At 30.2% G+C, this 13,029-nt stretch overlaps 1 protein-coding gene across 2 annotated transcripts; it reads right to left on the reverse strand.

Annotated features, from left to right (window-relative positions):
* Nucleotides 1–7,768: 7,768 nt before the first annotated feature.
* Nucleotides 7,769–12,284, reverse strand: LOC111035636 (proteasome activator complex subunit 3). 2 transcript variants are annotated; one of them, XM_022317333.1, is made up of 6 exons: nt 11,897–11,975; nt 11,671–11,703; nt 11,008–11,156; nt 10,701–10,857; nt 10,457–10,627; nt 7,769–8,634 (listed from the first exon to the last, which is right to left on the reverse strand). In XM_022317333.1, exons 1-6 carry the CDS (start codon nt 11,936–11,938, stop codon nt 8,446–8,448), a joined length of 741 nt encoding a protein of 246 aa, XP_022173025.1. In that variant the 5' UTR covers nt 11,939–11,975; the 3' UTR covers nt 7,769–8,445. The 2 variants fall into 2 exon arrangements, with proteins under 2 accessions (XP_022173025.1, XP_022173026.1); XM_022317334.1 differs by lacking the exon at nt 11,897–11,975 and adding an exon at nt 12,068–12,284 and having other exon boundaries at nt 8,268–8,634.
* Between the last annotated feature and the right edge of the window lie 745 nt (nt 12,285–13,029).

A 13,029-nucleotide genomic window follows, 5' to 3' on the forward strand; every position in this document is an offset into this window, starting at 1 on the left:
GTTGTTATTATTGTTATTATTTCTTTAATTAACGCCCACCGTCTCGTCAAAAAGTTTGATTCGCGAACAAAGCAAGGGAGTCCATATAGGACCATAGGACCATCTGTAGCGGTGGGAGGGAAGCAAAAATTAAAAGTTTAAGCTATAAACTCAGTCTTTCCATATTATTATTGTTTAATTTCTTATCATAAAATATGTATCAATTATTTGTGTTGTCTCCGTCTTAGTAACGCTTAATAAGCGTATGAAATACTAAAATATCAAATTTCAAGTTCAAAATAATTCATTTAACTCGTTATTTCTAATATGTACATTGTAGATAACTGACAGTTAAACTCGAAGGTAAGAATATTATTTAGGGTCCTGCATCGGCTTTTGATGTTAAGGAAAGTTATGAGTATTTCAAAATAAAAAAAATTATAGTTTTAAAATGCCAATAACTGTTTTCAAAGTAAAATAACAAAAAAGCTCTTGCGCGGCCCTCAATAGTATTATCAACTTTAAACTGATTAGACGTCAAGTACTCGAATTGTTCTAATACTGAAAACGACAGAGCAAAATTGATTATTCTGAACATGCAATTTGCTATGTTATGCGTTTGTTGGACGAAGACAACACAATGCACTATTGCAGGGTACAGAATAGATACACGATTTTAGTCATAGTTATATTAAGTCAACAAAATAAAATATAAATGCATTAAAATGTAACCATTTAATTCATTATTAGTAATTTTTTAGTACATGAATATGCATTAATCATTTACAAACAATTGTGCTAATAATTATGTAATCAGAAACAGTTCGGCTACAGACAAGTTCACTATAAAAATACAAGATAATTTTTAAAAGCTACAAAGTGTGATGGGAGTCCGACTGGGATAGGTGTTCTCCCTTCGACCCCTCTGAAGATGACCCTAGTATAAATGAGTACTTTATTTTGGTTTTTGCTTAAGGTTTTATATTATCATCGCTTCGAGAGCTGAGCAATTTTGAGTTGGAGTCAGTTTAAGTCGATTTAATTTTTTTAAGCAATAAATCCATTTAAATGTTTGATGAATAGGCGCGAATAGGTAACTTATAAGTCGTGTCATAGAATAGTGAAAAATAGGCGGTGGTTAAATAAGTGCCTCGACTTTATGTATAACTATACAGCGTGTTTGGTGGCCTCCCATGTAGTTAATTTTGATCAGTGGGAGAGAAAAAATATTTAAAAATGTTTGATCATAATTTATAATTATGTATTTGTTATCTATAGTATAATACGATATTATGTCAATATATTAAATTATTTTCGATACACTATAATCATATTTTCAGTATATATAAAATTATGTGCTGCCATCTAGGAACCTTATAGAAATGTTCATCGAAAGAATTATGACGTATATAGATACTTGACTGTAAAATGTCATAACAGTATTCTTTAAAACGATCAGTGATCTTTTCAGTTACTTTTAAGGGCTCTCTTTTTAAACTGTTAAGCCTCAACTAGTTAACTATAAATAATTAAACTATATATTTTTCTTAATTAATCTAAAATTCTAAAGTATTGAAATTATTTAGTGTTTAATCATTTGTCTGAAACAGCTTTTGGCCTATGATCACTGCTGGAAACCAATTCGAGGGGAACAATTCGGACAGTTAATATTTGAGCAGAATAGCTGGTGGAAAATCAGTTTATGTTCATCCTGCCGTCCTACAGACTGATTGCACGAAAGACAACAAGAGGATTCGCGGTGAACTATCGGACCAGGGCGTCGACCGATCCTGCCGCGGGATTCTCGTTAGGCCGCGATGACGGCACCCTACAGCGTATACGGCTGACTACTGTTCGGCCGGCAGTACTCTCGAAGAAGCAAAATAATGAGGTGCTCGGAGGCGAACAGTATGGCATGCAGCAGTAACAGCAGCGCAGCCAAAGGAGCAGGATCAGGCGCAAGAGCAGGAGCAACTACAGGACGAGTCTGCAGAAAATCAGCCTTTGCCGAAGGACCACAATCACGGAAATGCTATCCACGTCCCTGAAACCCGGTATATTGTGTTCGTTCTGTGGGTAGGCGGTCGGTTGGGAGGTTTGGACTAGAAAGCCCGGCTACAGATTGAGGTGTACCGTGCTCGTGAAACCTAGAGATGGGTGACAGGAGGAACTTTTCACGAGGTGACGGTGAAACTGATCGAAGGGTAAGAAGCAGCTTAGTGGCAGTTCCAAGAAGCGAGACACGACTTCAAACATTCATCAGGAGAGCATACTATTAGAAACTCGCCTATTAATCGTATGCTGAAATTGTGGAACAAAATTAATAATTTTGATTTTTTTAACGATTCTTTAACATTGATATGGCCTACACTTTATGGCACAATAATCTTAATTAATTTTACTGTATGTATATACTTATAAGTTATAACTTACTTATGTTGAAATCGTTTCATTTCTTGTCTCGCTTCTTAGAACTGCCACGTCGCATCTTACCCCGTCCCCTCTCACCGCGTCACTTCCGTTAGTTCCTCCTCGATCGTGTCACCATCCGACACCCGCACTCGGGCACACGTGCCTAGATCTGCAGCCTGCCTTTCTCGTCCAGTACGCCCCGCCGTTTGCCCAACCACAGAACAAACACGGGCTCGTCGTTGCTCACGGTCGGGCTCACGGTTTCCCTGCAGACACTTGTAGCATAACCTATATGCTTTCATAGTTGATCTTCAAACTCTTAATGCTGATCCTGATCCTGCATCTGCGACTGCTGCATGCCATGTTTTATACTCATCGCTGTCGAGCTCATCTTCCTGCTCCTCGGGTGGTTCACATTCGCCAACATGTTGCAGTAGTACACCGCGCTTATCCGTCGTCGTGAATCGTGATCCTTACCAGAACGTGGCCGGTTCACTACATAGGTCCATTTCCTCCGCGGTGCTGACAGGCGGCTTCTGCTCGAAAATATTGGTTTTTCCTATGAGTTGTGCAATGAATTATGATTTTTCATCTAATTCCATTTGACACGCAGCCATAATAGTGAATAGAGTAGGTGATGACGTGCACTCGAAATGTACTGTAGGTACTATTTAGGAATTATGCTGGACTTTACTATACAATTTCGGATTTTTTTAAATTTTATATTGGATATTTTGTGATTTTGGAACAAATTTTGTCGTTTTTAGCTGCTCCCCAAAAATCACGCCTAACCTAAGACAGTTTTTAGTCGATTAAAACCTCGGACTGTCCAAAAAAATATAAAGGCGCCTACTATGTTTTTGGCATTAATAATTAAGTACATATTATATAATAGATAATACATATAGATAAAAGTTTCGAAGGTAGTAAAATAAATTATTATAATAACATAGGTAGGTCGTAGACAGCCGAGTATAATAAACATAATAATTGATATATATATATATATATATATATATAAGTATCTCTATCCACCTCTTACCTTCAATAATAACATAGTATCCTACACTCATTTGACATTATGCCTATTTAAATACTTTTACGATTTTTTCGAAAAGGAATATATGTATATTATTATAATTAGCTGTAGCTGCCTATATATAGTATTTATAGTGTATAATTATAGCTACGGAAGGTTTGCAATTTGTGCGATCAACCGACTATATTATGTGGCACGTTTATATAACATAATATTATGGTGTTTCATATACTATAGCAGGCATACGTATTATTAAACCTAGGCGGCTAAATAATATGGTGAACCTGTGCTGTAATTCTGTGAACATGCCTAAACCTATTTTTTTTTTTTTAATTATAGAACTGTGAGTATACAGCAAGATCACAAATGCACAATACGCATATGAAGTTAACTACAAGCGAGTGTGTGGCTCTTCTAAACGTTTTTTGAATAATATTATTTATTAATGATGAAAACGATTATTTCGATCCCTCTCAGCCCTGAGACAAATTTTACAAAGGAGGTAGAATGAAAACGGTAGTACTATGCAGCAGTACTGCGGGTGATACTACATACGAGTAGATGTAATATATATAGGCGGCGGTAATCCATTCCAAAATGATAACGACTGCCGACACTAGTTGTTTTGAAAGTCCTCAATTTTTTAAAGATATTTTTTTTTTAATGTTTAGATCTCATGGCAAAGCAAAATTTTCGAAACCATACAACAATTAACTAAACTTTTTTGAAATTCGAGTATTATGTATCGGAATATGGAACTAACAATGTTTGTGTATCGTCATTCAAAAAAGTAAAAGCTTGTGCAACAATAACGATAAAATATTGTATAATCTATAAGAAATAACATGTATTTTATTTAAAAAATATTGTTTTGCAATGATGTATCAAATTATGAAAAAAAAATATTTACAAATTAAAGAGCGTGTAGAAACTTGTATGAATCAAGAGGTCTTATATATTATAATATAATTTATAATATACCTACGACTCTACGAGCGTCCAGTAACAGCATTGGCGTGATTCCATTAAATGTCAGCCGGTGCAAGACTTTCATCGACTCGATAATCACATAAAGACAAATTAAGTAACATTTGGAGCCAATCGCTTTGCTCGCGCACACCATCTTTTTATATTAGACTACAGACGGATATCAAAGTCTGTATACCTTAAACACTGTGCGGCCCGTATGGACGTCTTATAAAAATACGATATTTATATTCAATAAATATTATCGAATATTATTAGTGAAATTTTGTTCAAACCAAGTCTATGTAGTCTACGACAATGGCACTGCTATAATTGATTGGTAAGTTACAAAAAAATTATTACACAACGTTGTCTTATTAGGTATGTGTTCAGTTGCGTTTTCCTTTATCAAAAAAAATTAAACAATTCAATGAAATAGTATTACACATACGAGTATTATGTTACACTTTTGTTACATAATACCAGAGGGTGCAAGAGCACCACCATGCAGCACAACCGTAATTATACCGCGGAGCAACAGTAACAGTTTTGTTGCAGTAAGACTTGAGACTTCCACGCGACGAAATGCCCTGTTCGGCGAAATATTCTCGAGAACCAAACCAAATGTAGTTGATATTATTTAACGAATTTCTCGACAGTTAATGAATCTATTTTGCTGTTCACGACGAGACTTCGCGTTACGATGGGAGTTAGGCGTGATGGCAGCTGTACGAGCCGAGTTTTGGTACCAATGTGCAGGCTGTGTATGATACTCGACTTAAACGTGCTTCGGATATAACTATGTGATATTATAATACAGTCGGCGACGCACAAAAATAGGTACTCATAATATTATGTGTTTTTATTTATGAAAACGGTTATTTCGATTTCTCTCAGCCCGAGGCATTTTCACCGAGGGGGCCGAATGAAAACGGTAGGCCTATAAACTGCAGGCGGCCGCCATACTGTGCGTAGATGTGTATTATAATAATAATAATAATAATACGAGGGAAAAAAAAACGAAGGACGTAAATAACCTATTCCCTCATATTGGGGCTATATATAGATGTATACGTAGTGTACTTATATCGTATGCGTGTTTTTTATTCTCTAAATATAGAGCTAAGTGTTTGTATTGGATATTTTGTAATTTCGTCAGACGAGTAGGCATATACCTATTTTGTTTTTTATTTTATGTTTAATTCGTACCACGATGGCATGATGTAGATGTGTATAGATAAAGGTACGACACGGCTTTACGTTCTCGTCTGTCGTGACAACAAATAGGAAAATAGCTAACATAATTGATACGTATCTAATATGTAATAAAAAATCGCGGTCGTTTGTGATTAGGTACGTCTGATTATAAAATTATATAGGCTGTAAGTATATTTAGTTTTCGTAGAAATCATTAAATCAATCCGCTGCGGCGCTGCAGCACTAGTCTTGCTCAATGTTAGTAAAAAACTTAACACCATAATATTATATATTTATATCCTATATGTATATTGTATAATTATAACTTCATATAATGATTACCACAGTAATTTCGTTCTTTTTTTTTTATTAGAAAACCTTGTAAAATAGTAGACACAGTGCCAGGGCAGCTTATAGGTATATTATACAGTCGAACTTGGTTATCTCGAACTTCTTTAACTCGAAATCATCGATACCTCGAACTTTTACTCCGGTCCCTAGAATTTCCTATTTAAACAGTGTAAAAAAATCTTGTTTAACTCTAATATTTTCGTGGATAACTCGAAAATTTGAGTTTTATTAATACATATGTATTTGTATAAATATTCCCTCATTTATCTATAAAGGTTAATTACTCATTAGTCATTAATTCGAAGCTTTGAATAAAATAGAACGATTCACTATAAACGCTGCAATCAACAGCAAAACTCAAACAAAAATAAATACTTCTTAAATAATTTAATAACCTCATTTTTGTTTATATGTACATACATTACCTGCCTTTTTAAAATTACATATACATACATACATATAAATACATAGTAACTAATTTTCATTGCACATTACATATTTTATCTATAATAAACACAGGAATTAATACAAAGTACTGTTTTTAAATTCATTTTTGGATAACTCGAACTTTTACTCCAGTCCTTTCAACTTCGAGTTAACCAAGTTCGACTGTACTAGTAATAATTAGTCAAACTATTTTTTTGACGTAGAGAATAGTGCCATGGTGGAGCCTAAAAGATATTGAAGGATTGTAAAATGGAAGATTGGCAGTGGGTGTTAAGAGTTTTATAGACGTCAGAACGATAGCAATGTGGACATGTTAAATTTGTTCCATCAAAAATATTTAGTTCCTTTAAAAAAAGTTCTCTCTTCGATTTGTCGACGATACGTATCTAATATTTTAAGTTGAAACTATATTTTCTGGTCAATAAGTATTAGATATGTAGGTATCAAGTCTTATCTTTGATAATTCGAAAATTGATTACATGAGTATTATGAAACGAATTTAAATGCAATATTATAATTGTAAAATAATAACATGAAATTAAATTAAAATGTATTAGTTATAATATTATTTAGTATTTAATTCATAGAAAAGGCATGTTGAATGAAATATGGATAAGCAATACTGGTAATATTATATACTTAGTTTAAAAATTTAAAATAACAATAACCATACAACTCAAAGCTGCTTAAACTGTAAATTGAATATAGTATTGGTTGGTTGGATAAACTCAAAATAGAAGCCCAAAGTACTGACATTGATTATGTAATGCATACATTTTTTTAAAAAGTTGCGTCTTACACCACCTACTTTAATGATGTATGTAGTATTTTGTCTACGTAATTAAACAACAAAAGTTTCAACGAAAATTAGTTCAATTTGTGTTTATATTTTAGTTAGGAATTAATATTATTCACAATTTTAAAATGTAACATTTGAACACCTAACTTCTTTTAAGACTTAAATTATGCTTTCATATCATGATTTTTATAATTACAGATTATAAGTGTTTTAAATGACTTTAGTCGCTCAGTTGTCTAAAAATCTACCTTCCACACTGTCATACAGTTATTGTAAAGCACTCTCAGATTAAAATCTTTTTTGAACTAATATTATGGAATATTCAGAAATATTTGTTAATTAAATGAACCATTAACTTAATATCATATGTCTACACTTTATAATATATTCGTATGGTCATCTGAAGTAGAAAATGTAAATTTTATTTCACCAACAAGTTGTGTAGGTAATAATAACTAATAACAATGGCACCCGTGTGTTTTTTGAACAGCATTCTTTAGGTCTAAATTTACTATAATTTAATGGAATAAAATGTGGTTTCTGACTTGTGTTTGACAATTCACAATGCGCTAAAAATCATGGTACCTTCAATTTTATTTTATAAAAAAAAAATTAGTGTTAACCCACAAGATAAACTAACATTAAGATTTTATCAGTTATTGTTAACAGAAATATATGTGGTAATGGTTTAGATATTTTGGCAAAATAAAAACATTAAATACATTAATTCTATAGGAACCTTTTTTTTATAATCATTTACGATATTTTATTTTAAGCTAATCTTTGTTTGATTTTAATCAGAAAATAAAGCATCTCAACTATCTCTACTAATATAAAACTTTAAAAAAAATAGTATACAAATGTAAGAAAACTGGTAAAAATTGTTTACACCAATAAATTGTAGACAAACTTAAATATTTTAAAAACCTTAATACAATACAGTAGTAACAGGGAAGCGTAGAAAAAAGTATCATTACAATATTATTATTATCATCTATGTCATATTATATTGTCAGGTTCTCGTTAATCTAGAATTTAATAGGATAGGATGAATGTAAATTACAAACATTAAAGATATACTCTTATTACCCTGCACATCTTTAATGTTAAACTGAAGATAACATCTCGTATAAGACTTTATTCTTAACTCTAAAAATGTTGCTTATATTTTTGACACAAATCTGAACATTTTTTTAAAGGAATGATAAGGGTATAAATTTAAATTTTTAAAGTTTTGAGTATGGTTCTACTACACTTAATATAGACTGTCAGTGTTTGATGAACGAGGCTTTTTTATTTTGTCAAAGTTCTTGATGACTATATCATGCAATGTTGAGTAGCGATTACGGATTTCGTGCATGGTAAGGGACATAGATAAGTATTGTCTCTCATCCAACTCTTCAACAGCACACCGGTAGTCTTCAATATATGGGTACTTGCAAACCTAAAAAGTGATTAAATTATTAAATAACAAAAATTTTTACTAATTTTTCTTCTATTTAAAATTAAAAATGTAACTAATTTGTTATAAATTGTTACCTATCAACTGATTCTAAAAAGACTTCAATAAAAAAGGTATTATTTTATAAATTCATACTTTTATTTGAGTTTGATTAATGAACTGATTAATGTGTATAAGTACAATTACAAAAAAAAATTATATCTACAACCAAACTTTTCATTGAATATTTTATAGTAATTATTAGGTATTTAAATAATATAATAAAGCAATTAACGTCTTAAATGCATGTTACCTATATTCTAATTAATCAAATTAAATTTTGATAGTGGGTGACTTTTGCACTACACATTTAGCTTATTGTATATCACATTTTTATTATTAATTTAAACAAAAAAAATGTATTATATTATTTATATTCAAATCAATACAAAAAAGTTATTCTTGTACAAGGTAGTTATTTATTTTATTTCAATTAATAACATACTTACTGAGATATTATGTATTATATTATTAAATATTGTGGTATTGTGTAAGCAATTTAATTTAATTTTGCCCCAAAATTGTCAAGATAATTGAAAATGTACCTGTTTATTATCTCAATATATTTATCTTGTTATTTTATAAAAAGTCATTATAGTTATTAATCTTTAAGATAGTGTCAACTATTGTGGACAAGTCTATTTAACTTATTAAATGTATTATTGTATTTATCAGATTAGCAAACATCTAAGCCATTCATTCTTAAGACCCTAACAATTATTTGCAGACTATAACTTTATAAACGTATAACTTTTTTTTTTGAATGCTCATTAAATAGTATAAAAATGATAAACAATATTATTAAGAACTTGAATAATGGCACTGCAATTTTCTGTAGTACAAAATAATTTGTAAGACGAAGACAACATGCGTCCTTTTAATGACTATAATTAGACCTAATACAGATATATAATTTTGTAGGGAATGGTAATTCCATCTAAAGAAAGTATAATTTTAACAAAGATAGCCAGTAAAATATGAAGCCATAAACCAGAATAGAATTTTTATTAGAGATATAATTCATTATATTGCCTATGCAAGTATGGACATAGTTTATTTTTGTTCTTAAAATGATCAGATTTTATTTTACAAAAATCCCAAAATCAAAAATAGTTTTCTTTTTGAATTTAAAGCTCATATTAAGGACTTCAGTGCACCATTTGTTTTCTCTCTCACCCATGCACAACATGTTAAATTTTTTTTTATCAGAACAACCCTGTTATATTACTTAAAATATTAGTGAATTCAACTATTTTCAAATTTTAAGTTAAGAACGTTACATGTGTCCCTACATTGGCTATTTTATGATAAGTTGAATTACAAATGCTTATAAATTGAATAAAAATAAAAATAAGAGTATACAAGCCCACATAGCTTATGGTTATGTTCTTTAAAGTATAATAATTGGTGAATTCATTCTAATGTTAAACATAACAACACAGGATTGGTTTTGCTAAATATACATTTGCTGTTGTGTGCAGGGCCATAACTGTAAATTAATTTCAGGGGGGGGGGGGGTTGTAAGATTACACATTCTGGTGGTAATGTATTATATGTATGATATTGAAAGTTATTTTACCATGACATTATATAATACAAACAATTTCGAAGGGTTTGAACTCTCCCCCCCCCCCAGGTATGGTCATGGTTGCGTGCAGGTCAGACTGTCACAGAGAGAACAAATGCTACGCTGACATTTTCTTAACATAATACAACGGTTATAGATTCATTGTACAAAATTTAAAATATTAAAACTAATACAAACCTTGGAAATAAGTTTTCCACGAGATGCATAATAGCGGGACATTTGTTCAAGATAATTGGTAGCTTCTACCTCAACTTGCTGTATCTCAGCAAGAGTATCTTCTTGCACAGATACTCCAAAATTGTTGCCATCTTCAATTTTAGGTATTAATAATGATACCCACATTTTTAACTGAAAATAAAGATTAATAAAAATAATAATTATGATAAATTAATTAGGTAAATAATAAAATTATTTTACAAACCGCATTGGTGTCTTCAGCTAATTGTTTGATATTGGGTTTAAGAATTTTAATGACTTCAACAATTTTTTTATTGGCTGGTATGAGTAGTTGTCCTGGAATTGTATCATGTGAATTTGAATCTAAACGTGGCCTTTTTCCCTGAGTTTTTCCCTCGCAACTAAAACCAAAAAATTGTTTAAATTGTTGATACTCTAACATCAAATACTATATTTATAGCACTTATTTCTCTATGCAAGTAAAATCTTAATAAATTAAACAAAATTTTGTAGTGATAACTATTTACAATACTCATATTTTTTTAACTTACTTGTTTACATTATTTTCTACTTTAGTAATTGTGGGGATTTCTAATTTACATTTTATGTCAGTTGCAGCAATACGAAATTCAGGCATTTTGAGTAACTCATTTAAATGTATTATTCGCTCAGGAAATTTTTGAACTATACGATTCTCTGCCTATAATTTAAACATAAACAAAATAATTTATTATAGTAACAACATAAAGATAAATATAATTATTGTTATTACCACATAACTTAAATAAAAATTGTTAAAATACCTATTGATTTTTTTTATTATTATTTAGTATTTAAGCATTGTATTACACTGAATTAAGTCTCAACGATAAAATATAAAATTAAATATTGATTGAATAAGCGGATATTACAAAAATATTCAACAGTTAAAACATAAAACTTATAATTATAGATATATTTATTTTTTATAAAAACAACTTTAATCCATTATTACTTGAGATGTATGCCATAACATACACATAATGTTTGTCTTGCCAATAATCGATAAATTAATAATAAATAAGTAATAGAAGACTAGTTGAGTAAAGTGTACTAAAATTGTTGCTTTTTGGAATACAAAAAAATTACTTAATTTTAAAATTAATATAGACAAAAATGTCAGAAACCTACAATTAATATTTCATCTTACAAGTAAAAAAAGTTTCAATACATACGTCAACCTTCAGTGTTTCGTGGAATTCTTTAGCCTGAAAAATATAAATAAATAAATTATTAATAACATAAAATTTAGTGTCGAAAATAATTAATATTTGATGTCTAAAATGTAGAACGCTTGCAACCAAAAATCATTGATCTTCAGTTTACCAGTAAACTTATAAGATGTACAAGTAATTGTAATGAACATTGTAAAGAAACTTATTTGTAATGAATTTTTATTACAAGTTTTAAGTGATGATTATCCATGTCGAGGACGAGTCTCATGAATATCGCATTAAGATGCTAAAACGTGAGTAAAACGATCTATACAAATTTTCAACATCTGTTTAAATCACCAATCATGTATTGATTATTTTCAACTGGTTATGCGGACGATAGGTATATTTTATTTACCTTCTTTGCAGCTTCAGTCTGAGCCATTGTTTTCAGTAAGTGAAGAATTTGGTGTTAGATGATTGAATGAATTCGGATGGAAACGGTTCAAGTATTACGGTGTTTTAAAACGTAAATTGTAATCAAATAACGAAGGATACTCTTGTAAATAATATAAGATTTTATAAAACAAAAGCAATTGCCATGAGAAACGAATGATGAGCCGTATTGGCCGTATTGAAAATGATAGTCTTAAACATTTTCAAATTATTTTCAGGTTATGTTATCACGGTTACGGTATACAAACATCTCTCGTTTTCCCATACAGATGGCGTTACGTTACTACATGAAATAATAAATTCAGTATTTATTATTATAACTATAAGTTGCAAATAACAACATTACATAATTCCAACAATAATAAGCTTTTAACTTACCATCAGGCCAGCGGACTTTGAATGGCTGCTCTAAGTGGTAAATACTTGTCAGAAAAATATTAGTTTATTATTCATTAATTAATTATATATTACTTCATTGTGCATACGTTTATAAATGTAGTTATTATAATCGAACGTTAATTAAATTAAAAATAAGTCAAGATTCTAAGAATAAAAATAATATTGTGCATATCCTATGAATCACGTGGTTTCACATTTAGTTTTTTTGTCTATTGATTTCTTATCAACTCAAACAAAACAATAATTTATGATAGAAATAATAATTCATGCTTTCAATATTTTTTTCTGTGATCATTAATTTTTCATTTAAGTTAAGTTAATTCACTGATTAATAACAATTAAAAATAAGGAGTATGATTAAGTAATTCAAAATTACAAACTGAAAAGCCCATAAACGCGAACCGCATGTAATACAATACTTACAACATAGGTAGTATGTGAGATGTGACACAACAGTTGGAAATGTTTTTAGATAATTATTGATTGAATTATCTACAGTATTGACTATTGGACAATATCAAATAT

This window comes from Myzus persicae, unplaced genomic scaffold, assembly GCF_001856785.1.
Source record: "Myzus persicae strain clone G006 unplaced genomic scaffold, MPER_G0061.0, whole genome shotgun sequence".
NCBI classification, from domain to species: Eukaryota; Metazoa; Arthropoda; class Insecta; order Hemiptera; family Aphididae; genus Myzus; species Myzus persicae.